Source organism: Melampsora larici-populina (assembly GCF_000204055.1).
Source record: "Melampsora larici-populina 98AG31 unplaced genomic scaffold MELLAscaffold_8, whole genome shotgun sequence".
NCBI classification, from domain to species: domain Eukaryota; kingdom Fungi; phylum Basidiomycota; class Pucciniomycetes; order Pucciniales; family Melampsoraceae; genus Melampsora; species Melampsora laricis-populina.
This window is the reverse complement of record NW_006768772.1, coordinates 229843-257810: the sequence shown is the minus strand read 5'-3', so window position 1 is coordinate 257810 and position 27968 is coordinate 229843. Positions and strand designations below refer to the sequence as shown.

Here is a 27968-nt window from a genome sequence, read left to right as displayed (position 1 = left end):
AGAACCAGCGTGGAATCGATGAGACGTTTCCTACAAGGAAACGAGGATGTCAGAGAAAGAATATTGAGGTTGGGGGAGGAAAGTCTTGAGACCTTCCTTCGATATGACTCTAGGCATCCAGGCCTCAGCTGAAGATGGGATCATGTCATGCTTGACTCCCATCAGGCACCTGGGATTGCTTATGTAACCGTTCGGTGACTAAAGCATCCACTACCGGGTGCTCAGAGAAGCTGCTGCCTGGAACGTCGGGCTCCCGCTGCCCAAGTGCGGCCATGGACCTAAGTAACCTCCCTCATACCTCGTACGGGTACTATCCATAAGTCTTTTCCCCCTTGATCTCATTCAGATCAGCCTAAAGTTTGATTTTTATGATGATTGATTATGTTTGTGTTGTTCATATCAAATTCGTTTGGTCGATCGCCCCATTTGTAAGCCTTATTTGATTTTCTTCTTTCTTCTCTACACCTCATTCACATCATCCTACAAATTGATGACATTCTCTTCTGTTTCTGTTTGAATTGTTGATATCAAAGTCTAGGTCGATTATCTCGAGTTGAAGACTGGCTCTTTGATAATGTTCCATTCTTTTTTTATTTATTTATTTTTGTCCTTGTTTACTGAACATAATTGGTCTCTTTCCTTTTTTTCCCTCATCGTTCTGATAGCTCCATACATTTGAATCAATCTTATAAGTTGTAAGTCTTTCATCATCTCAATGATCTCTTCTGACTCTCATTGATCATGGATTGATTGCTTGATTGCTTGATGAGCATTTCCTATAGGAACAATCAATCAAAATTGAATTATTCAGTACACAACCAAATCATTGAACATTTCCATCATAGGCTCATTTTTTATTCATGTTGATTGTTTATTCTTGTCTTTATTCTCATCTTTTTTTCTTGTTTTTTTCTGAATATCATTTCCCTTGCTTGTGTAATTGCTATCTGTATATTTTGTCAATGCAAAAGATAGATCAGTTATAGTCTTCAATTTCATACTGTGAGCAAAGAACTAAAACATCCCAGCTTGATTTGAGGGTGTTGCTTACAATGAGCCATCACTCAACAGCCCCATACTTGCTTACACTACAGGAGTACAAGCTATCTCACCTGGTTGCCACAAAGTCTAACTCACACTCTCACCAAGGTGAGTCATCTCACCTTATCATTGAGTGAGCCTTCTCACATCATAACAAGGTGAGATGACTCACTCGATGATGATCAGATTGGGCAAAGCCCACACTGGCTAGCATGTGTAACTCACATCGGGTATGACGATGTAGACAGCACACAGAGTCAAATCTCACGTGAGTGTCACGTGCCACCTGCCCCGTGGTGAAGAGGTCCAGTAGGTCCAGTACATTTGCTGGACCTCTACTGAATTATGAGTGAATCCCTAAGTACCGATCTGTACTTTGGGCACAATTGGGGTTTTTTGGGCTTGGTACAGTAAAATTTACCGTACCGAGGCAACTTACTGAGACAATAGTGGATGCTCTAAGAAAAAATATAAAAAATAAGAAAAAATCCAAATTTCAAAAATCCCACTGATAAGGGTTTCTAAAATCACCAATAACACTCCTCAGCCACCCTTACAATTAATAAAAGTAAGTCTTTTTTTTAACTCTTGTTTCCTTCTACTCGCAACTTCAACTATCAATACAATGAATTAAAGAAAGAAAACTAACACTCTATACAGCCTTGGTTTCTTCTTTCTCTTCTAGAAAGCGACTTGATAACACGAAAAAAGAAGCCAAGACTATAGCGGTCTCGCTGCGATAACTCGATAACAATCAAAAATAGGAAAACACAACCAAAAAACACACTCCCACGATCAGACAGGATTATTCACACACAAACAATCAAAAACATCCTTTCATACCCAACCCTTCAAACCTAATCAAACCTATTGTAAGTTCGATTTTTTGACTTTCTCATCCCTTTCTTCTGACCTCTTCTTAAGACCTATCCTGAGTGGTTTCTATGTTGTTTTAGGTTGGTCCAAGTCAAATCAAGCCTTGGACACTTCTCAATTGATCAATCAATCTATTACTGTTGCCCTGTCACCACCCATTTCATCAACTCCCATCAAATCAAAAAAATCGATTTTTGATTATTTAGCAAGTCCTTCTAAATGTTTCTTCTGATTCATTCATTAATCTCTTCCAACATTTCTATAAAGTTTTTGACTAAGTTCATTCCATTGTAGCATCATTTAGATTAAATTCAATCTTTCAATTTAAACATAGGTAAACATAAAAAAAGAAAAGAGATCTTGATTAAAGATGGCGAAGTAGTTGAAGCAACGCTGCCACGATACTGTACTGGTATCGTATCGTCGATACTAAGTAAAGTATCGAAGTCTCAATACTGCACTAGCATGATACCAGTACAGTATACCCCTCCTCGATACAATACCGGATACGGTATCCAATATCAGGATACTATGCCGGGGGTTCCTATAGTACAGTATTAACGATACCGATACGATACCGATACGGTATCTGGTATCACGGCTATTCGGTGGATACCAAAGATATCGATACGGTATCGGTATCGTATTGGGTATCTGAGGTATCAGAACCAGACATATCGCCACTTGTATTTCAATAAAACCCATAGTAAGAACCAAAAAAGAGATGTAGCTCCCCGAGCTTCAAGCCACAGAAATGAAAATAAAAACTAGGAACTGGGAAAGGAATGTGACTCTCAGAGCCATACGCAAAAATAAACAAAACAAACTAATGAAATGAAAGATACAAATATAATAGAAACACTTTTTTACTTGAAGTTGTAGTATTATTAATGTCACCCCCCCCTCCTTTTTCGATTTGACTTATCCAAGGACATGGACTCGCACATGCACCTTTGACACTCCGCAAACTCAGCTCCCTGTATCTTGATGCCATCCTTGGACCAAAGCCGAGCACCTACTGACCGCTCGACCGTTGCAGGTTTTAAAGCCCCTCGATCCCTGCCGCAGACATCTGCAGCTGCGGAGAAGGTTCTCTCCACAGCACACGATGCCCCACAAACTGCAAGATAATCCTGTGCTAAAGATGATAAAACCGGATATCTCGAGGCATTGACCTTACAATCGAATGATACACAACTCATGTCAGTAGCTATAGGTGATGTGAAACTCGAGTGCTTGAAAAAAACTTTACCTTCCACCATTCTAGAGCAAGATGTGGATCCTTCTCTACATCTTTAGAAGGCTCATCAACGCGCTCAAAGTAATTGGTAAGCTCATTTTCAATCCGCGTCTGAACTTTCTTTTTGTGTGCACGAAATCCGTCTTCATCATCATCCTCGCCATCATCAGAATTGCCACTGTTCCTATCATTGTTTCCTGAATTCAGTTCTGATTTTCGTTTATCAAATGCAGCTTCTAATAAACCCTGAGCGGCTGTGAACTCCTCGGAGTTGGCACCGAATGCAAACTGAAAGTAATCTGTTCGCCAAGACGGATGGAGTACGGTGGCTAGGACCAAAACATTGGATTTGAGGGCTTCGGAGAGATACACTTTGACTCGAACCAGCATGGCGTGATACATTGGAAATAGAGGGTCGGCTCGCGAAGCACATGAGTCAATTTTGGCTTGAATGGACTTCTTCAGTTTGACGTATTCACGGATGACCAGTGAACCGGCAGGAGCATCTGCTTCAAATAGTTTAGTCAAGGTTTGGAATTCCTGTAGTGAATCAAAGTGTCAGCAAGTTTGAAACTATTCGGAAATAGATACACAACATACTGACCCGTAGGACTTTGATCAATCTGCCTGCTTGCTTCCATTGGTCCGGAGATATGAAAGCCTTGTTAAATATACCACGAGGTTGAGTTGAATCCGGATCGCTGGGCCCTAGCTCTGAGTTTCGATTTTTACCATTCTTCTCTTTGACAGTTTCCTTCTGGTCGTCTCTTAGCATTCGATCAATAACCTAGAATAAAGAGTATGTAGATGAGACAGCGATATGATATTCGTAGTTAGCAAGAGACAGTGACTCACCTCTTGAGCGTTGAACAATCTCTCCCAACACTGTAGTTTAATATTCCAACGTATTCCATAACCTGGAATAGGTCTAGGAAATTTGACACCCATAGAAGCGCATGTCGCATCAAAGACAGCTAACATTCGTGACGAGCCTCCGATTTTCCGAGCAATTTCATCGAGCTAGGAATAGGAAGTTCAGAGGTTCTCAGAAGTGTGTAATGTAGAATGAGGTAATGAATCAAATGAAACTTACCACCAGAGTTAATAGATAAACTGCGTTGGCTTCATTTCGATTAGTTGCTGGGTTATCCAAGGGATCGGTAGGAATTTCTTCAAATGGTCCATCAATTACACCATACCATTGGTCATCGACTTCTTTGCCAGGTAAGTTGTTAAGCTCCAATTCATCATCTGAATCAGCTTTGTCGTTAGCGGTGGAATCCAAAATGCGAGGCTGAGTCTTTCCAGGTCCTTGCTCGACTTCCTTGTCTTCTTCTTCAGCAATCGTAGATAAAGTGTGTTCGTCAAGAGGGAATTCGCCAAGGATTGTCGACTTCACTAGAGGTGGAGGTGGCGCTTTGATTCCTAAAGCCTGAAGTCCTGCATTGACTATCAAGGCTATTTTGTGTCCGGCACATCGAACTCGATCTCTAGACTCGTCAAATTCAAATACTTCACATTGATCTGATGCAAATTTTGTTAATCGTGTTTGCATGGCTCGAGCACATGTATCATTGTTGCTTCCTGAATCATGAGTCTGAGCAAGCATGTGTGATTCAAATTCGAACAAATGTTAGATGATAGCAAACTCATTTAAAAAGCAAATGTAATAGACTGATCTTTGGGTAGAGCTTGTGTTTAACAAGTACATTAATCAGTGGCTCAGCTAGCCACTCGCCTTTGTGGTGCCATGCGATCATCTTCATTGAAAGATGACGTGAGACAAACTTCCAATCTCGATTCACGTACGTAACCGAAGCAGATATAAACCCATATTTGTTACGTGGTGAAGTCCATGCGTCCAGGATCAGTCCGAATTTGGAATCCAGGGCCTAAAGGAACACATTTGATAGAATATATATTAGAAAAGACATCAATAAAGCGACAAAAGGGGATTGAAGTGAACATGATAAAGTAAAGGAAAAAAAACTAAAGTACTTACTTGTAGTTCTGATATCACAGATGAACGCAAACCAAGGTAAGCCTTGTGAGCGAAAGTAGATAACCAAGTCCGGCCAAAAAGCTGGGCCGCAGGATTTGCATATCGAAAGCAGGCTTGAAGGCCCTCATCTTTTATTCTGAGCCAAGGCTGGGATGTTCGAACAGCCCATAAACCCACCATTTGATTTAAAACCGGGTTTGAGAATCGTGACACCCCTTTGTGTACATAAGAATCCATTGTAACTTGAGTGGTTTTGCTTTGTCGAGCGGTTTCTCGTGCCTTTTCACGTTCCTCAATGACCGTTGGGGGTAGTACACAGCCAGCAGCAATGGCCTTCGCTCGTTGTTTACAGCCAGGCCGTCCCGATTTTCCAGTTTGTCTGGACCCATCGCGATGTGCAAGCATGTTTGTGGGTGAGGATCCGCCCCCACGAACCTCGTCTCCACAATACTTGCAGTGAAACGAATTCCACGGTCCATCGTTTGCCTACACAAAGCCCAATCAAAATAAAAATAACAGGATTTAGAAGAAATACTTATGAACGGATGAAACTGAACTATAAAAAGAGAGATTGTGAGAAGTAAATAGAATCACATACATCTTTTTCACCTTGAAAGGCTTCCCCAAAGTAATCTTTGATGGAATCATAGATTACGCCATCTTCACACGTTTTGGGATGTGATGTGTTAGATGTCTTGGTTGATTTCGATCTTGGTCGGACTTTGTTGTGCTTGTCTTCTGAGTCTTGTATCAAATTAACTTCAATTCTTTGCCGCTTCGAAGGGCCTGTCGAAGATAAGCTGTTTGACTATCATAATCATGCGGACAAAACAGGTTGGCTTCATTTAAAAAGAAAGTCTAAAAAAATTGGTATGTACCTTATCGTGTTCAGCATCCTTCAGTGTCACCATTGTTTTCTTAGGACGCTTTGAGCGAACCTTTGTGCTTGTCTTTGACTTAGTAGCTCGTGATCTACTCGCATTCTTCTTCGGGCGACAGGATCTTGAGGCTTCGGATTCAGAGCCAGTTTCTTCGTTTTCAGTTTCGGAATTGCTACGACGACGCTTGCCTGTCTGCTGGGCCGGTTGGACTTCAACTGAGCTTCTCTTCTTGGGGCGACGCGATCTGGCTTCTGAATCTGATTGGTTCTCTTCGTTTTCAGTTTCGGAATTGCCACGAGTCCGACAACGCTTGCCTGTCTGCTGGACCAGTTGGACTTCAACTGAGCATTCAGAGTCAGCTCGGACTGATCTTCGACCATCAGAAGGGGTCATCGTCATGCAAGATGGGCAACGAAGTGGAGTAACTCGAGTACTAGACCGGCGTGGTGGATTTGCAGTCGATTGCGATGGAGAAGCAGGTACGCCAGAAGAGGCAGGAGTGTACGAAACTGATGAGGGCATGGGGGTTGGATATGACTGTGGATAGTAAAGGTGCAAAAGAATATCTTGATCAGATATGGAAAGGGGGAAGATCAATTTGGATTTATTAGAACTAAAGAGAACACTTACAAAACAATCGATAGAGTTGTTTTGAGGGTCGATCCCTTCATTCACCGCGACGTAGGGTGCCAAGAAGGGTCGTGCGAGGTTCCATGACAAGGACTTCAGGGATCGCATCCCTTTTTGAACTAAAAGTATGGGAGGTGGAAGGAGGTGGACGTATGAAACGAGGTATTGGGCTGGGATGAGTGCCAGAAATGGTGGACTAGTACTACTAGTGCACCATTTGTGATATGGTAACTGTACAAACTTCCGATGTCGGAATTCAGTACGATACTGAAAAAATACTACCAATACCGGATACTGTCCGGGACCCCAACCCGGTACAGTATAGGCCCTGTCGATACGATACCCGATACGGTATCGAATGCCTCGATACCATTTTGGGGCCCCAGGAGTAAAGTACCCCCGATACCAATACTAAGTACAGGGGGTAAGATACTGGGGAAAAGATACGATACCAATACTGTACTGTACTAAGTACAGTACAGGTGGCAGCGTTGGTTGAAGGAGATGAAGGATCACTAAATTGTGTAATTGAAAGATTTGTATTCAGATTTTTGGGTTATTGTTTTAATTATTTTTGCTTGTTATTGTAATTTATGTGACTTTATCAACTTTGAGTTATTTTAAACAAATTAAATGGGATCCAATGAGAATTCAACACTTTAAGATAGTACAAAAATGAAGTAGAAGAGCTGTAAAGTTTGTTGTTGTTGTTTTTGTTTGTTTTGTTTTGTTTTTAATTAGAGTTTTGAAGATTAAATAAATAATTAAGGGGATTGATTGAGTTTGAGAAATTGAAGATGATAATCAATTTTATTGATAGGTGGTAACCTTAAAAGACACTTGAAATGAGCATTCAATTATTCTCAGCATCTCAGTGCAAATATTTTGATTACCACACCAGGGCGGAGACGGCATCCTTTGCAACAACCCACATGCGGTTGTCTTGATCAATACAACCAAACAAAATACCTGCTGCTTTCTTTTGCTTGGCGGTGAAAAAGGCAATTTGGATTGCTTGGTCAGAATCAACGGTTTTCACAGGAGCAGTAGGAGGAGAATCGGTGTCAATGAACTCTTTGAGGTTGCAAGGCATCAAGTGGGAGACAAAATCGCCCGCCCACTTGATGTAGTTTGTTTTTGCGAGTTTAGGAAAGTGTACTCGAGAAGAGTTGGAAGTTTCGGCCATTTTCAAAATGATAAAAGAAAATTTGAACTTCAGAGGATTTTTGATTTTGTTGATCGAAAATCTCGTGTGAATTACGCTTAGTGGAGTGCTCGGCTCATAACCAAACAACTTCGAAAGTATTCGTTGCTTTCCCTTTCCCTAAGAAGGATCAAGATCAGTCTAGGTCTCACTGATGGGAGACACTGAATGATCAAGAAGGAAACAACAATACCTAAGAAGGATTAAGATCAGTCTAGGTCTCACTGATGGGAGACGCTGAATGATCAAAAAGGAAACAACAATCTAAGAAAGAGATTGGAGCAAAACAAAAGGTTTGAGTTCGATTGGCATATGAGAACATGAACAACTAAATCTACTACTAACACCTAAGAAGGATTAAGATCAGTCTAGGTCTCACTGATGGGAGACGCTGAATGAATGAAAAGGAAACAACAATCTAAGAAAGAGATTGGAGCAAAACAAAAGGTTTGAGTGTGATGGGAAAGAGAACAACAAATAAGAAAAGGATTGTTCTATATATAACACCCTGAAGAACTCAGTCCACGTCATGAAGTGAGAAGAGAAAAGTATCATCATGCGCATTTGGATGAAACACGTCTTTATGTGTAATGTGCCTAAGAGATCACTTAGTGATCTTGATTGGGCTGAGTGAAAACAATGAATTGCAAAGCAATAACAACACATGAACAGCCTGGCAATACATGTAGAAGGAAAACATTGTGGGGTAAGGCCACAGTCACATTGATAGTAATGCGTGGGATGGCACCAATTGACGGTTTCTGAGTTGAAGTGTCACATGCATTTAGGGAGAACTGTGTGCCCGCCATTCATGAATATATAAGACGTGAAGAGGTTAGTCACAAAGTAGAAACAACATTGGACCAGCTGTGCTTCACTACGCTTCAGGTGTTGCAGCTGGAGCGCAGTTGATTTCCGCTTCTCAGAATCTTTACATACTGTAGCGCAGCTTTCAGAAGCTGTGCTGTCAGTCACAGCGCAGAATCATAACGCAACACTCCAAGCCTCGGCTCAGCAGTGCAGCACCTTGAAGTGTTGCTTCTGCTTTGCAGTGCGCTTCAAAGGCTCACAATAGCAAAGACTCAAAAAAAACTGAAAACAAAGTATTTCCCATGAGAAGGGGCATATAAGAACAGGCATACAGATATAATAAAAAATTGGCCTAGCCACCTACACAATTGATTGTTGGACACAAACTGCATGACAAGTGTAGCCATGAAAGAAATAACAAGGCACTATGGATTTTGGAATAATATCACAGGATTGCACAAAGAAAGCAACAAAAGGGGAAAGCAGAGCAAAGGAATAATTCACATACCACAATAATACTAACTGATCATGATATCCACCGAATCACTATCTAAAACCTTTTTCTCATAACTATATTGAATGGCATCAGTCCTTGCAAATGATCCATCCATCACTAATGTTCTATGTAGTTGTAAGACTATTGATGCTAAAGAGTTGTCAGGAATAATGTTAGCATTTCAGCACAATAACTATCTCAATTCAACAAGGAATGTTACAAAGGATCAAGGAACTCAACAGTGCTGCAATTTCTAATGTCCAGTTTTCAGGAGCAGGTCTCAGTCCACCGCAATTCATCTTGTTTCCGGTTGGTTGTAAGTAAATCCAGAAAGATAAGTGATGCAGCCTCAACTGTTGTAAATAGACAATTTGATCACCTCAAAAGCCAGGATTGTAGGATCATCGCCTATTCAGACTCCAGTGACCTGATTGACCCTCCGAACAGATCAAGAGGGTCAGTTACGTCCATTTCAATTGTTCTGCCCTCAATCTAGTGGTCAATGTCTAAGATGACTCACATTCAAAAGAAACGTAACAATCTGTTTCATGCTGTGATGAAAATGGATATGAGCAAATCAGATTCAGAGAGATGAGTAGAGGACAGAAAAATCAAGAAAATCTGGATGTGCCCACCAATTCATTTGCTTAGCTTCATGCCAACCTTTTTAACTGTGTCAATGTCTAATCAGATCATTAAAGTTTCCAACCCAATTGCTTTCTTCTGATCCAAAGTCTTCATTGTTGATTGGAATTATCAATTGGATGTTCTCTGAAACCAAAACCAATTAGATTTGTCTGATATTGTATTACTAGGCAAGTGAAAAGTTTTGATATACATTTGGCAGCCAATGTGATTGGATAGTCAATAGACTTGAACATATCTTCAGCCTCAAAATAAAATAATTCTGTTCAAGTCAAATGTACAACAATCAGCATGTTTTTAACCTTTGGCTGAATGAATTTTGGGTACAGTGAATTTTTTGAAGTGACAATTTCTCACTTGTTCACAATCCCATCTGTTTATGTGACCACAATTGTCAATTGATCCTACAATATTTGACCTTGAGGGTATTTCTAGTCACAGGCCACATCCCAAACTATGAGATTGTACACATAGTATCCTCCTTCTTGAAACCTTTATTATTTAACAACTAACATATTGTCATGTGATGAATGAGATATCTTGAGTTGATTAAATTTGTCCACTTCTTCAGATCGAGTGTCCTGAAGTTTCTCAGCAGCTTTCTTCAAGAATGACATCTTCAGAGTCTGTCGTTATGATTATTCTTTTCAATTTGGGGAGATAGCTGATTGTGATGAGCTTGATTCTCATTTCCTTTGGGGGTGAGTATCCATCACCTGCAGGTTAACCGCTGACACACTTTGGAGCATGTCAGTGGTCTGGAGCGCAGCTCCTTGTTTTGTCAGTCCCAGCTGCACAGCTGGAGCGCAGCGGGTCAAAAAAATCAGATTTCTCCTGGTCCGTCAGCGCAGCTCACTTCAGCTGCGCTGCAAGGCCTCTGAAGCGAAGCGGTTGACGCTGCGCAGCAGCCACGCAGCGGCTACCTTCAGCGCAACTGGTCCAACATTGGCAGAAACCGCCTTTTTACTTTGAGTACTGTTGATAGCTGTAACTTTGCACCGAAATTTTTTACTACCTTTGCTAAAAAGCTTGCCCGGTTCGACCGCAAACAAGAGACAAGAGAGCTCGAATTTGGCCGCAGCCTGCTGCGAGGCCGCTGCGCAGCTTGACAAGAACCCAAGTTTGGCCGATCACCAATTCTGAAAGAGATTGACTTCACCTGTGGATCTCTGACATTGAGATATGTTGAAATCAATCATAAAGCGCAAATATCTCCCTCATCATGATGGAATCATGCTCACAGGTCTATGCGATTTCTATCGCGCTGCGAATGTTATCGAGATTTGTTTTAATTCCATTTTAAGAAAGCGATTCTCGTCAAACGGCTTAACAATGCGTGACTAGCCAATGTGGGTGCTTCTGCCATCTTGGGTTCAAGGCCGAGCAGCCTAAGTTTTTTTGCTAAAATTCCGAAATGAAATCAAGGCTTACATCTTGGACATTTGTCAATCCAATCATCATCCTATGGTGAGCTCTTGACTGAGCAAGAAGAACAAAAGTTTTTTAAAAAAACATGTCGTCCTTTTTGGACTTGTACTTGTTTGTCTCATAGAGCCGAAACAAAAAAGCACAAAAGTTTATCAAGGCTTGAACACACTACTAATGAGGGGTCAAGAGTGTGAAGACAACCATCTAGGCAGACCATTATACCAGGGAGACTATGAAACATCACAGCACTTTTGGTCCTCGATATCATCGAATGAGAGCTGAATTTGACTGTATGGTTGATCTGGACATACCAAGCTCCAGATATGCTGTGAATATAGTCACAATGTGTCTCAAAATGGTTCAAAGTCGGAGATCCATGGGTGAAGTCGATCTCTTTCAGGATTTGTGATCGGCCAAATTTGGGATCTTGACGAGCTGCGCAGCGGCCAAATTTGACCTCTCATGTCTCTTCTTCGCGATCAAACCGGGCAAGCTTTTTAGCAAAGGTAGTACTACCTTTGCTAAAAAGGTTGACCGGGTCGACCGCGAAGGAGAAGAGAAGAGATGCCAAATTTGGCCGCAGCCTGCTGCGCAGCGCATCCAAATTCAAATTTCGCTCGATCCAAAAAATGATCGAGTTGTCAAAACACTCATTGTGACCGTCTTACGGCAACTAATGAGATTAGTTACAATCAGTATTTAGCTGAATACATTGAGATCGTTCAAACAGCCGACCTGCGACTCATCTTTGATGATTGTAAACTCATCGTTGGACTCCCTATCTAAGCTTTCTTGGTGCAACGGTAAGGTGTGAGAACCTTGTCATCGCGGTGCACAGCTCGGCGCGTGTTCGAGCCGCCTTGATATTTTTGAACTTGTGTGGGTTGACCTCATGATACAAAGAAAGCAGAAGTCTTTAAAAACTTTTTTTTGCCTTACCCACCAAAAGCTCAAAGAGGGTCATTATGGAACAATGATGGCACTGACACATCTCTGAGATGTACTTCTCAATTTTGTTCCAAATTTCAGCAAAAATGCTACACCCTGGGGATTGAACCCACAAGCAACTACAACCATTGTTGATATTGAGCAATGCGCCACCTACTACTGTATACTGCTAGTCCACAGCGCTTTTCATTTCCTTGAATCAGCAAGATATAGATGAAATCGGAACAAGTCGCATAAGCCAGCTGTTGGCGCGACTTTGTCATAATCTAAATCAACTGAATATCGGTCGTGACCAATCTTGGTATCTATCATAACCACCAGGTCACGTTGAGTGTTCTGACAACCCGATTGTTTTTTGGATCGAGCGAAATTTGAATTTGGATGCGCTGCGCAGCAGGCGCTGCGGCCAAATTTGGCATCTCTTCTCTTCTCCTTCGCGGTCGACCCGGTCAACCTTTTTAGCAAAGGTAGTAACACAAAATGATTTGGTGCAAACAACTTTATGTAAACTTCCACAACCCCATATAACACTATCCATTGAAAACCTAGTAATTTAATGCAGTATGTTGGGTAATAGTGGCTGTGTTGCTGTGATTGAGTCCCCCAAGAGTTAGACTCTTGTGGAGAAGCTTGAAGACCAAACTGGGTTATCAATCAAGCAAAGATCAGATGCATTCTATGAACAAGATTCAGGATGACACTTTGCTCGATTTCAAATATTCTAATTGCACGATGCTGGATGGGTGGATTTTGTTCAAAGTGGCTGAAAATCCAATTGGTACCAAGCCAAGAATTACCAATAAGTTGTATATAAGTCCCATCCCTGCAGGCTGCAGACAACGAGGAGATTATTTGGGGCGGTGTTGTAGGTGTTTACTATGGATTGAAAGCAAACATTCTGACTTTGCAGACGCGTGATGACTGCAAAGGTGCACAGATCTTAACAGAAGCCAAATGAGTGGACCAGCAGCATAACCGAGGTGTATCAGTTTGACGAAATTGTCAGAGATGGATTTGAAGGGTTTGCTTGGACCCGGCCATTGTGGCGGGAACTTGGAAGGCGATCCTGAGCGTTCAAAGTCCAATTTTCTGGAGATAAAGGAAGCTGCAATGTGAATGGATTCGAAATCAAATCGTTCAGATTCACATCGAACAAAATGCTGCAGGATGTAGACTCTGGAGGCTGAGCTGCCGTGTTCTTCTAACCACACTTTTATGATTCCAATCAGTTTCAATCATAACGAATTCGCTGCTCCGAGGCTTCATGTCGTGAGATATTGAAGCCGAGAAGACACAGAGTGAAGGATGAAAATGTAATAGAATTGTCGTCAAAGGGATCTCTTTAATAAGTTGGCACTTTTCATGACCAGGATGATAGTCTGACCTCATGCGCAGAGACCATAAGATAATGAAATTTTCCGACCGATTAAGAATTGGACTCTCATGGAAATAATTTACAAACAACAACAGCTCCTTAAAAATGAGTGATCACTTGCTTGAAGTTATCTTACGGTGATCATAACACAGCATAACACTCTTTCATAAAATTTAGTGTAAATTCTAGTTTCTCTGATACAAAAACCATTGACGTTCAAGTTGTTTTCTGATCCTCCTTTAAAACATCACGAACCCAGGATCCTTCGTGTTGGATATCTTGTTGAGCCCTTTTCCATAAGATTCAAGACTCACTCACTCAGTCTTCACTCTCTTATAACTATCTGTACAAGGCTGTTTTGACAGAACTGCACATGTTGTGTTGTACTGGACTCTAAACTTGATGGTTGTGTACAGCAGTATTAGATTTTTTGAGCACCCAATTAAATTGCACTTTTTACTTTCTCTCTCTCGCTTGTTTTGATTTCCTTCGAATCTCTTCTCTCCACAATTTTAAAGACATCCACCAGTTTTGATAAGTTTTTTTTAATTTTCCAACTTCCAAGACCTCAAAATCAACAAACTGTCATCACAATTTGATTTTGAACCAATTCTCCCTTGATCAGGCTGATTTCAAGATTCTTTAACGAGATAGACAATTTCAAACTTCTTTTATTTGATTCTCTTTTCAATCATCATCAATTCACACACTTCAACTTCCCTTACCATCAACAACGACAACAACAATATGATTAATCATCACACTTCTCAACCTACTCCGCCTCATTCTCGTCCTTCATCCGAATCTGATTCTTTACCTACGAATTCAACTTCAACTTTACCTCGGCTGAACTCTAAACCTTCTTTGCCTCTTCAATCTTCTTCTCAATCAAATCCATCTGAACTTGTTTCAGTTCCGATTCATATCAAAGAAGGTCTTTTTATATTTCACTCACTCTCTTCTACCAACTCATCACAGCTAAACCTTGCCTTGACCTTCAACCTTCTCTAGGCTCGTTTAAGAAACTGCTGACCAAGCTTCGCCGATCGGCTTCTCGGAGCGAGTACTTCAATACGGTCTCACGTTCCGATGAAAGACCACCGAATCCACCTCCACCTCCCATAGTTGCTCCACTTTCGCCAGCCTCAAGTTCACCTGATACTCCTCGCACCATGGATGAAGCTCCTTGTCCTCATCTCTCTCTTACACCACTACCCAACGCACTCGTTATCACTGATGAAAACATCCCTACCACCCTCGAAATCCTCACTTCTCCCGTTACCAGCTCTTCTCATCCGCGCACTGCTAAGACGGTCTCGATCAGCTCTAAATCTGGTGAGACATCAGTCTGCCCCAGCATCAGTAGCAACAAAACCTCCTTTGAAGGTCGCAAATCTAAGAAATCAAGCCATTCTCAACCCAAGAAGTCTCACACACTTGGCTTCAAACAAAGTCACCAACATCTTAATTCCAACTACGATCAACAGAATGCCTCTAAATCGATCATCATTTCCAATCAAGATCCTCATGAGTCTTCCTTCTCACCTTCACCGGATCCTGCCTCTTCGCTTGAGCCGATACTGCCACCCCCCCCAGGTAGCGCTGCAGGGCGCTGGCTACGTAGGGTTAGTTCCGCCCCCAATACGAAAGGATGGCTGTTGAGTAGTGGTGGCGTCCTCGCTGCCCTGGCTTCACCTCATAGACCCGGTCCCGACCATCCAACTCTACATACTATCCCATCAAGTCCTCATCAACCAGGCGAGGATGGTGTTCCTCCACTTCCGCCCATGCCCCTATTGCCACCCAACGTCACAGGTTTTGGGCAGCACGCCGATGGTACCTATTTCCCTCCTTCGCCTTCACCTTCATCGCTTTCCAACTCAAGTACAAAAGCTTCTAGAAAGTCTTCAAAGAGTATCTCTCACTACGGTATTCCTAAAAGCCCTACTCGTTCTAGATCTGGACATCACATGTTCAGTCCTGCCGGTCCTGGCAAAGGTTCCCTTTTATCAGTGCCCTCTAGCCCAGTGGACTTGATGAACCGTGGCGGGTTTCGAAGAACTTATAGTAGTAATTCTATCAAAGTTTCGAAAGCCGAAGTAGGACCGAGTAGTTTTGAAAAGATCAAACTTTTAGGGAAAGGTGACGTTGGTAGAGTGTATCTTGTTCGCGAAAAACGTAGGAGTTTAGAATCTGTAGGAAGTGATGAGCTTTCTAATCAACCGAGACTTTACGCGATGAAGGTTTTGAATAAGAAGGAAATGATTCAACGCAATAAGATTAAACGTGCTTTAGCTGAACAGGTCGGCTGGGATTCCCTCTTCAATCTTCCACCTACCATCTGCTCACATCCTTTCTTCTTCCGTCGTGCTGTGCGATGTAGGGTATATTATCCACTAGCAATCACCCGTTCATAGTGACACTGTATCATTCATTTCAGTCTGAGGATTACCTCTATTTTTGCATGGAATACTGCATGGGTGGTGAATTTGTGAGTACGATCCCTTTACATCATATCGTACCTGAATCAGCTCACTCATTTCTCTGTAACTTCCTGTTATCAGTTCCGGGCCCTTCAAGCTCGCCCTGATAAACGTCTTGCTGAAGAAGATGCGCGATTCTATGCTGCGGAGGTCATCTCTGCTCTAGAATATTTACATCTTCATGGGTATATTTACCGAGATTTGAAGCCTGAAAGTATGTCTGCCTCATTGCAATTGCTATGTCTTTTCCAATGACTTACCATTGTCTTGCCTCCCTCACTCACCAACTATCAGACATCCTGTTACATCAATCTGGTCATATCATGCTTTGTAAGCATGCTCGTCCTAGATGTCCTTTACATGTCGATTAGTTGAATTAACTTGTGATTCCCCTTGTTTCGAATAGCGGACTTTGACCTCTCAAAACAATCTGAAGTGGGCGGCGCACCGGCTAGTGTCAAGACTATCACGCCAAATGGTGTACCACTTATTGACACCAAATCATGTATTGCCGACTTTCGTACAAATTCATTTGTAGGTACTGAGGAGTATATCGCACCCGAGGTCATCAAGGGCAATGGTCATTCATCTGCGGTTGATTGGTGGACGGTAGGAATCTTGATTTACGAAATGCTTTACGGTTTCACGCCCTTCAAAGGACCTGATCGACCTAGTACATTCGCCAATGTATTGAAGCGAGAAGTCACGTTTCCGGATCATCCAGTCGTATCAGCCGTTGGTAAGAGCCATGTAAGAAAGCTTTTGGTCAAAGATGAACACCGTAGATTGGGTAGTCAGAGCGGTGCAAGTGAGGTGAAACAGCATAAGTGGTTCGCTCCAATTAGCTGGGGACTCCTGAGAAACTGTACACCACCCATCATACCTTCTATCAACACACTGGATCTCACGGCAGTGTAAGTTGTTCATCTTCGAACATTCGAAAATCTATCAGCTTGGAGCACAACATGGCTGAATTCACCCTCCTTTAATCACATGTAGTGTCAAAAGCTCAAGAAGAGATTCCAAATCACTTGACCTCGAGAGTCAAATCATGGCTCCAATTCTAACTTCCTCCACCTCATCACTGAATCCACATAACCTAACACCTTCAAATCACAAGCTCGATGACTCTGATGTTAGCGAGATCATCAAACCGGATACCAATGACCCATTTGGAGAATTTTCATCACTCTCTCTTCATCACAATGGATCGTTTGGTTAAAAGCATCTCTTCTCATTCACAACTATTACTCTTACTTTTTTGTCAGTTTTGATTGGAATTGTCTATATTCGGGTTCATACATCCATTCTGTGACAGGTTGACGGATTCAGTGGGTAAGTTGAGGGGGGGAAGAAGTGCATCTGGGATATCTGGGATCCCCTTTTGTCGCCTGTCATTCATTATCATCAATTTTTCGTTGACTCATCCATCTTAAATTTTAATCGTATCTCATACCTCATAATATGTGTCTCTCTTTCTTTTCTTTGGCCTCGTTTGCTTTTTCTTTAGCTCATTGGAATATACGGCTTGCCTATCATCTCACTATTATCTTTTATCTATATCTTCGTTTGTGTATGTGTTGTTCTTTGTGGTTTTCTCTTTGCCTACTCTAGACCCATTTGTTTTTGTTTTGTTAATGGTTTTTATTTGTGAACGTAGTTTATCTTATACTTTGTGACGCTGTTTTTTCATATATATTTACTATCGTTTAGTCTGGATATGACATCTTATTTTACTTTATAATACATACCCAATTGATGGATTTTCAATTTCCAGTGGATCGAATTTTTGTTTGTTTCAGTTTTTGCTATCAGTATAACAATGATATGTAGATGAAAGTTCAATTTTTTGGCAAATGAAGTAACGTGTTGTTGAGAATTTTGGAGAATGATCACTTCTTGTTTATCCCATCTGAGACCTTTGTGGAGAATTGGATTTTAGATCTGAGAGGAATGGATCTTCAGGCGAAGTCGACTAAGTCGATCCTACTTACGGAACCTTCATACGTCATGATCATGGCTGCCTGCATTCAATCGGCAGGAAACCTGTAATCTGTAGACCGGTTGAATCGCGTTTCTGAAGTTTGGGTTGACTGCAGAGAGGTTTTTGAAGTGTCATTTAGAACCCTCTGCTCGTCATGGCAAGGACGGTAATGTAATTCACTCCGCTTCTAGCATGTTGCGGTTTGTGAAGTCCTATCGCGTCACAAGCCAACTCGGTATCTCCTCTACGTGAAGAGAAGGACGATCCTTGTGCCTTGTTCGAAAACAAATCATCAATGTCCGTGAAGGACACACGGATTACAGAATCGAAAGGAATTTTCCTTTTTTCTCTTCCGTCACAATGTGAGGGGAGACGATGAGTGTGTCGAGCATACAGGTCCAGATTGGAAATATTTGATCTTCCATCAGCTTCAATCACCTTAGCTGGACGTCATAGGTTCAAGGTTGATCAGAGGTTTTCGAAAGTTGGCTTGGCCCCAGAAATGTTGAGCTCTTTTTGGAAAAGTGAGACTGAGAGTCACTGTAAGATCTACTATGTTGCATCATAATCTGAATTCAGGATTGCTCACCGTGCAGGTCGTTTAGGAAATCGTCATGCGGACTGAGCTCGGTGGGATAGATTCAGCCTATCGGGAATCGGCGGCTAGATGAGTTAGGCTCGTGTGCTCATGCAATGGGTCAGGGACATAGACAGACGAGTTTGACGAAAAAGAATGGCCAGAAAAACTTCAAGATCTACCTCAACGACCCGCTACTGATGGAAGGCCAAACCTCAGAACCTGCGAAGTGGCAACACTCGAGGGTGCTTTTAAGCCGTCTTGATCCTCGCCATATCCCCTACTGAATCAAAGCTCACTCACCAATTATTCCAATAATCATTTGATCTCCAAATAACCATCAGATCACCAACTTCCTATTCCTATCATCAATTATCTCCCGCTACTTCTTGCAAAACTCGACGTGAAATGGGAGGACCATTGGGAACCTTGATAGTCGTTGTCCTTAAAGCTGTGCGCCCTTCTCTTGCACTATGTTCGGAAACACTCATTCTGATTTTTCTCGTATATCACAGCGTAATCTACCTAACAAGCAACGAATAGGGTACGTCGATTAACTTAACTCTTCAAGGCCTGCGCTGTACTCACACCTCAATGCTAACTTTACTTACTGCGTCTACCAGCAAACAAGACCCCTTTGCAACTTGCGAATACCTTTCTGATACCAAACGGACTAAGGCCGATAAAAGGGGAGGACAGCATCCATTATGGGATGACGAATTACGTTTTGAAATCTACGAAAACCTAAAAGATGTGAAACCCTCAACAAAAGTCTCATCACCTATCAAATCTTCACATCCTTCAAGTTCCTTGGAACTCAACGTCAAGGAATTGAGGATTGCTGTATATGCTCACGATTCACATCATCCTGAATTGATAGGTGAAGGTACAGTAGATATCACTGATACCTTACGGAAAGGCGAATTCGATGAATGGGTAACAATCACCCACAAAGACAAATATCAAGGGGAGATTTACCTCGAAATGACATTTTACTCAGCAGTGAGTATTGTCATTGATTTTCACTAGTTATCTTCGTTCTGGCATTCTTATCTTACTAACCCAATACATTCGTTTTGAATTCTAATCTCAAGAAACCTCCACCTGTAAAGCAACGAAACGTTGGTGGTCGTAGACCGAAGCAAATCCCTCGGAATGTAGTGGCAAAACCCAAGGTCCACAAAGCTCGATCACAAGTCCGCGACATCACTACAAAAGTTGATATTGGTAACCTTCCACCTTGCTTACGAGCTGGAAAGCTAGCTCAAAACACTGAAGTCTCAACTATCCATACTTTACCTCTTCCTGGAGAGCCAGCTGTCAATACTTCACCTGTTCCTGGAGACCCAGAGTGTGATACGGGTTCTGCGTGTACTATAATGTAATACTCTTTCTCTCTGATCTTAATTTTTTATGACCTGATCTATGATTATTGGTGAAACTGGTCTTGTGAGGGTTTTCTTTTTTGAAACAAGGAACAAACCTGTATATAATTTTTTCTTGTATGTCAAGATGGAAAGGAGAAGCCTAGAAATGACAATTTGAGGATGAGACTTATAGAACATTTCAAAACCCTAAGATAAGAGAAACTGAGATCCTTTGAAGTTTGAGTTTCATGAGGGTAAAAAGAAAAATAGTGTACATGAAAAATTGGAAAATTAAAAAGACATAGTAATTGATTTCAGATTTATGAGCTGTTATCAATCCGGAGATATGCCAAAAAAGAAATCAGCATGGTGCAATAGTGTACTAAGTTTTTAAACTCCTCTCGCACTTAATAGTGACAAGGGTATGTGATTACAAAAATGTTCTTATGGTGTGTTTCATGAGAAACATTGCCTATCAAAAATAAATCCAGGTTGAGCTGTAGGTTTGATTTTTCTGTCTGATATTGAATTGATCTTAGCATTCCATCACACAATTTGTTTCCGTATTGTGGCGAGGACAACTTCATATATAGGTTATGCAAACCATGGGGTTATTGAGTAACTAGCTGAGTCAGTGCTCCCAGTGGATGTATAGTTCTACAACATGTTTATACCATAGTGTGATGTGGAAGACGTGCACAGCTGGTGAGATATGTCCAGCCATCAATGTTATGTTGAACTTTTTAGTTTCCCGAGGCCTCCTTGCTATTCGAGTAGAAGCATTTTTACCACGTCTTCCCAACAGCTATTCAGAATTCTCCAAAAAAAGTGATAAGTTTGCAGTGCCTGGTTTTCTTACCTTGCTTGTTCAATGTTTTTTTGACACTCTCATCTCCTTAACATTCCAATTGAAAGTTACACAGAGACTGCGGCTAAACATAGCCAGGCATCTGCGTCGTGGAATCTTAAAAGCTTAAAGACCAATTCTGGGGTGTTCATGAGGACAAAAAAATATCATTCAGATGTGTTTTTCCGCATCTGGCATCCATGGGCGGGGAACTGAGTTGATAAAGCTTGGCGAAGTTTCCCCACAAGACTCAAGCACATGACTTCCGCGGGCAACGCAATCGAAGGAACTACCTTGGTTTCCACGCCGGGCGCACAACCCTCGTGTTATGCATAGTGTAGTGCCCAACACCTGAGTTGACCGCGCACCCTTGCGCACCCCTAAGCCAATGATCAACCAAATTTTAGGCGGTGCTGAGGTTGAGAGATGTTACTCGAGATGTTCTTTGATATCGATGGCCTGTTTCTCTATCAACAAATGAAGCCCAACCTCAATCCTTCCCCTAACTTCATACTCATCACTTTCTCTGACCGTCACCAGTCTCTAATCACATAGCGCATGAAATTTCGAGGCCAATCATTCCGGTAATCATTTGACGACCATCTTGTCACGATAACCGTCCGACTATCAACTGCTTCATACTGCCAGCATCTATTCGCCCGGCTTCTCGGTAGATCCACACTTCGTACAGGTTTTCTCTAAGGTCACGTGACCCGAAATTTACCTCGTCCACTTCATTATCCTAAACTTTTTACCATCGTCAACAAACCCTCGACCTTCAAATCCTCGCGTTCAATGCCTCCCGGCGCGTCTGACACGGGTCAGATGATAGAGGACGATCCCAGCTCGAATTCGACCTCAGGATGGACGAACCCGACCGCGTCTAGCCAAAATGACGACGCGGTGGCCGCTTTTCTCAAAGGCTCGGATCGTGGTCTACCTCAAATCGAAATCACCTCCGACGCATTAGGAGCAACTCCTAAACGATCAGAAGTCCCCCTTCTTGCCGAGTTTGCAAAGAAGAGGGCGAGAACAAGCACGCCTGGACTCACAGCCCAGGAACACATCCAGTCGATAGCGGGAACCCCTCGATCCGAGAGGATGGCCCGTTTAGTCCCAGGCTGTGAGGAAGACCGTTCCCTCACGGTCATGCTGACCAAACTGGTGACAGTCGCAAACGATGTCATGCAGCTCCCTGCTAAAGGCAGACTCGCTAAACAGGTCCACATTGATGTAGACTCATGTGCGGATATTCTTGTGTTGATCAATGCGGCCTTTGACCAGCATCAATTCGAGAAAACGAAGAGAACCCTCTTCCAGAGACCGGCGCCAGCCCTTGCAGGCTCCAAAAGAGCGGCGGCGCCGTTAATGAACCCCCATATGACAAGCTCTACCCAAGCTTTTGATTTCCAAGCCTCGTCCTCAGTGAATGAGAAGCTTGATGCGCTCGCAGAGCAAGTTTCTCTACTAGTTGCTGAGAAAACCGCCACATCACAGACCAACAAAAAGACGAGTAGCTCCTATGCAGCTATGGCATCCAAGGGTGCAACCGGACAACAACAAAAACAAACAACAACGGCTCCAAAAAGGCCGATACCTAAACAAAAGGCACGAAAACGCCTCACAAACACAGTAACATTGGTCCAAACGGACAAAACACAAGTTGCCTTAGGCTCCTTGTCGGTAACTCAACTCATAAATGGGTTCAACATGGCTTTCAAGGCCAACAACATAAAAGCTACCGACACCTCGGCGTCAACCATCACAGTAAAAACTGTTCAGCGCCACCCATCAAACGACCTAGTTCTACACTTGGAAAGTGCCTCACATGCAGAAAAGATCAGAGAGATGGAAAAAACATGGCTCCCAACAGTTTCAGCAAATCTTAGTATTAAGCCTGAACACTTTACCATTGTAGTACATGCAATTCCTACCTCCTTTGACCCTGATATTCCGAGCCACAGAGAGGAGCTATTAGCCTCTAACCCCGAATTATTACAGGGCGTAAGCTTTATTAGATGGCTCAACCCTAAGCTTAAAGATGACCCAGCAAAGAGATACTCGACGCTCTTGATAGGACTAGATAATCAAGACCAAGCCAACAAGTGTGTTAAAGAAAAAGTGTGGTTTGGTCGTGGTTTACACAAAACAGAAGCTGGACGTGACCCACCAAAAAGGTGTTATAATTGTCGAAAGACAGGTCACACCGCTCCGTCGTGCCCATCCCCAGCTATGTGCCCTTACTGTGGTGATGGACACCACGCACACGCATGCCCCAAAAAAGGTGCAGTCCCTATGAAGTGCACCGCTTGCGTACGAGCCCTGATCAAGATGGACTCAACAAAAACAGCTAAAGGACTATTTGAGTCAAATAACCAAGACCTCGCCCATTCACCCTTTCACCCCCAATGCGCAACAAGGATTGCTGAGAACCTCCCCCCTCACAATCCAAGCGCATCACCAAATCTGATAGTTACCCCAGAAGTCGTTGATTCTACATCTCAATGTTAGAACAACAACTTCGACAAAAACTTACCTTGCCAGATACAGAGTCAATTCTCCAACTGAATTGCCGCCACTCACCAGACATTTCTAACTCACTTTTTAACTCAGAGTTTACTAATTTATTCTCTATCCTCTCATTACAAGAACCGAATGTAAATAAAGTTGACTATTTACCTCAAGAACAGCCCAACTGGACACTTATCAGTTCAACACCCAGCGAGAAGAACATCAGCGCTAGACCTAGAGCCTGCTTGTACATAAGAAAAGATCTCAACGCTCAGATCAACCCCCTCCAAACAACCTCTAGAGACATCGCAGCGTGTACAGTAACATTTGCATCTGGCTTTAAACTGCTTGCTATATGTGTATACAACGACCCAGCATTATTCTCCGGGTTCTCAGCATACGACGAACTGATGAACAGCATCCCACTCGAAACTCAACTCTTACCAACCATAATCAACACTGATAGCAACCTGCACTCGGCATTATGGAACCCTCCCCACATCAACACGTCAGATCGAGACGCCGACAAACTAGTCGACCTGATGTCCAAATGGGACATGCACCTCAGGTCCCCATGTGGCATCCCAACCTTTGGTGTTGGGTCAAAAACAACGCTAGGTACCTCGATTGACCAGACCTGGGTCAATGAAACCTTTGACAAAAACATCCAGCAATGCATGATTGACGAAGAAAGCATTACTAGCCATTTCTCCGACCACCAAGCATTGATCACGACATTCCTAACACAACATAAATCAGACCGGATCATTACTAACTCAATACGAACAAGAAAAAACTGGAGAAAAGTTGAAAAGGTAGACTTGAAAACAGAAATTCAGAAGAACTTACCACCGATTGAACCTTTAACATCAGGTGAAATGATTGATAAGTTTGACAAACAACTAATAGATACTATTACAGAAGCCCTGAACAACAACTCACCCTGGAAACCACCCATAGGTAAGCACAAAAAGTGGTGGATTCCAGAGATCTTAGAACCACTACGAAAAGGAAGCCCTACGAACCGAACGAAGAATGAAAAAGACAAAACACGAAGACGACCGAATTGCTTACAGGATTGCACGCAACAAATTCAAAAATGAAATGAACAAGGCCAAAGAGAACAACTGGAAAATCTACATCTCTACGCTTACTCACGACAATCTCTTCCAAGCAAAGAAATTTGCGTCAGGAAGACAAACATCAGCAGTAATCAGCACCCTGATCACTTCGGATGGAGCCACATGTACGTCAAACGAAGAAAAAGCTGATGCACTTTTCAATGCTACTTGCGTTGCAACTGCTCCCTGCGATCTGCAGGACACTATCCCCCTCAGTTTCCCACTATCTGAAGAAACGAAGATAACTCCCTCAACCATGCCCAGTTTAAGCGAGTCATTGAACAAAGATATGCTTGAAGACATTGTCAACAACAGTCCACCCCTGAAAGCGCCAGGAAGAGATGGAATCCAAAACTGGATATGGCAAACCATATGGCCAGTGGTTAAAAGGCACGTCCTCGCTCTATTCCATTGCATTACTATTACAGGCATCTTCCCAGCACGCTGGAAAGAAGCAAAAACTATCATGATTCCCAAGCCAGGGAAATCCGACTACACCTCACCTTCATCCTTTAGACCGATTGCGCTCCTCAACACAATCAGTAAAATATACGAGAAGATGATCACAGTCCATCTATCGCAACAAGTGGAAAAGTTACAACTCCTGAACCGAGGCCACTACGGAGGCCGCCCGAATAGATCTAGCCAGGAGGCGCTAGTACACCTCGTCAGCTACATACGAAGTGAATGGATTAAGGGTAATATCGTAGGAGCCATGTTTGCTGACGTAAAGTCAGCCTTTCCGTCTGTCCACCACCCAAGGTTACTGGACACACTTGAGAAAAAAGGCCTACATTCCCAAACAATCAACATCATCAAAGATTTCTTGTCAGATCGATCAACAAGACTTGCCTTCAATGGATTTGAATCAGAGCCTTTTGGATTATCCCATGGGTTACCGCAAGGATCTCCCTTGTCCCCCCTCCTCTACCTGCTCTATAACTCATCTTTACTAGACATAGCTGAACAATTAGATTGGGCCGAAGCATTAGGTTTTGTAGATGATGTGATCCTCCTAGCATCCGCCCCCGACCAACACCAGCTTAAATCGAAAATGAACACTCTCACTTATCGACAATCAATGTGGGCTGAAAATCACGGGGCAATCTTTGACACAAAGAAAAGCCATTGGATAATTTTCGACACGAGGAAACAAAACACCAAGAACGCAGAACTGCCAACAATCAACTTCGGTACACGCAAGAACATTACACCACATACCAGTACGAAATGGCTAGGAGTAACCTTCGACAGCCAGCTCAGTTTCTCACAACACAAACAAGATGTGATTGCCAAAGGGAAACAGAGGTCAGGTTTCATAGCTTCCCTAACCAAATCGGAATGGGGAATACCTCCTCATTTAATGAGGACCTTACTAATATCCACAGTACACGCAACAACCAATTACGGTATAGCAGCATGGCTACCGCTGGACCCCCCAAAATACTTCATCAACCACCTATCAACAATCGACAATACTAGCGCGCGAGCTGCATTAGGAGCGCTTCAAACCACGCCACGCATCTTCCTACAACACGACATGAATTTACTACGACCAGAGACAAGATTGAAAACTAAGGTCATGAACTTTATAGCTAAGTCTCTTACGAAACCCAGTCATCATCCCCTGTTTCCAATTATCCAACAGGCACAAACATCAAAACCGAAGTATCACCGAAACATTTTCCAACAATTCTTCCAACACGAACTAAGGCAAGAATTCGACGAATTCACTACACAATTACCGGTAGACCCAACTGCAATCCTTGCTAGGCCAACAAATTTTTCGACAATCATCCAGGAAGTTGAGAAAGTAGCAATACTAGGCACAAAAAGACTAAAACACTCGGCTGAACATCTTATCATCTACACAGACGGTTCCCGAATCCCATCCAAAAACACCGCAGCGGCAGCGTGGTGTCAGAACACCAATAAATCCATTGCCCAACACCTAGGTAAAGCGAGACTCCACGGAATCTACAAAGCTGAATATAAAGGTGTCCAATTAGGCCTAACCATAGCGATGCGAACGGCAACTCAGCACTCCAGAAGAATAACCATCATCATGGACAACCAATCAGTTATCAAAGACTTAAGCAACTGCCCACCGACAATAGCATCATTACTCGATCGAAAAGAAACATTCAAAATCCTCAACTACATAGCGGCCTCATTCCCAAACGCCAGAGTCACGATTCGGTGGTGCCCAGGCCACCAAGGTGTAAAGGGTAATGAGACCGTAGACAAAGTAGCTAACAGCTTGGCAAAAAGAGACTTGCCAAGCACTTTCACGTCCAAACCAACCCTAGCGGGCTTCACGTCAGCGATCACGGAGTGGTCCAAAGCCAACAAAAACAACTTTACCGACAACGAAATTAAACGACTGGGCCATGAACCAACAAAGCAGAAACACCTCAAAGCTCTGAGCAATCTACGAAAACACGAGTGCACAACCATCACACAGCTTAGATCAAATCACATACAGCTGAACTCCTATCTCTTTAAACACCAGCAGCGATTCGACCCCCTCTGCGATTGTCAGGGAGGAGTCGAGACAATTGACCACTTCTTATTCATCTGCAACAGATACGAAAAACAACGTACGAAACTAACTGAAGCAATAATGGAACTTCAGATACCAGAATCTACAGATATCCTCAAGAACCCGAAGGCTTTTGGGTGTATCGCCAAATTTTCCAACTCAACCTGGCGATTCAAGAACCGCTGGGTTTGGGCCAACATTACCGACGAGGACACACCTCAAGACTCCCACATTCCATCCACCTAACCACTCATTTACTTGACTCAAACTATCCTTTAGCGCCACCATATGTATCAAACAAACACTTGTAATACTTGAAACAACCAGCACGTGACCTTTTCCCCACCGGGGTTTTTACTGGAGCGGAGCACAAGTAGTTTAGTGCCTGATAGCCTACGGCTCAGGAGGCACTTAAAACAATGCAATAAAAAAAAAAAAATATCATTCAGATGTGTTTTTCCGCATCTGGCATCCATGGGCGGGGAACTGAGTTGATAAAGCTTGGCGAAGTTTCCCCACAAGACTCAAGCACATGACTTCCGCGGGCAACGCAATCGAAGGAACTACCTTGGTTTCCACGCCGGGCGCACAACCCTCGTGTTATGCATAGTGTAGTGCCCAACACCTGAGTTGACCGCGCACCCTTGCGCACCCCTAAGCCAATGATCAACCAAATTTTAGGCGGTGCTGAGGTTGAGAGATGTTACTCGAGATGTTCTTTGATATCGATGGCCTGTTTCTCTATCAACAAATGAAGCCCAACCTCAATCCTTCCCCTAACTTCATACTCATCACTTCCTCTGACCGTCACCAGTCTCTAATCACATAGCGCATGAAATTTCGAGGCCAATCATTCCGGTAATCATTTGACGACCATCTTGTCACGATAACCGTCCGACTATCAACTGCTTCATACTGCCAGCATCTATTCGCCCGGCTTCTCCCGACTCTCAACGTGAA

At 42.8% G+C, this 27968-nt stretch overlaps 2 protein-coding genes across 2 annotated transcripts; both read left to right on the top strand.

Annotated features, from left to right (window-relative positions):
* Window positions 1-15612: 15612 nt before the first annotated feature.
* Window positions 15613-17913, top strand: MELLADRAFT_47456 (uncharacterized protein; the record flags this gene model as incomplete). Its single annotated transcript, XM_007407306.1, has 6 exons — window positions 15613-15879; window positions 15960-16067; window positions 16141-16273; window positions 16354-16389; window positions 16466-16973; window positions 17059-17913. 6 exons carry the CDS (start codon window positions 15613-15615, stop codon window positions 17279-17281), a joined length of 1275 nt encoding a protein of 424 aa, XP_007407368.1.
* A 921-nt stretch (window positions 17914-18834) lies between these two features.
* On the top strand, window positions 18835-20180 carry MELLADRAFT_71212 (uncharacterized protein; the record flags this gene model as incomplete). The annotated part of the gene is made up of 4 exons (XM_007407307.1): window positions 18835-19073; window positions 19136-19164; window positions 19244-19622; window positions 19715-20180. The coding sequence occupies 4 exons, from the start codon at window positions 19029-19031 to the stop codon at window positions 20003-20005; spliced, it is 744 nt and encodes a 247-aa protein (XP_007407369.1).
* Between the last annotated feature and the right edge of the window lie 7788 nt (window positions 20181-27968).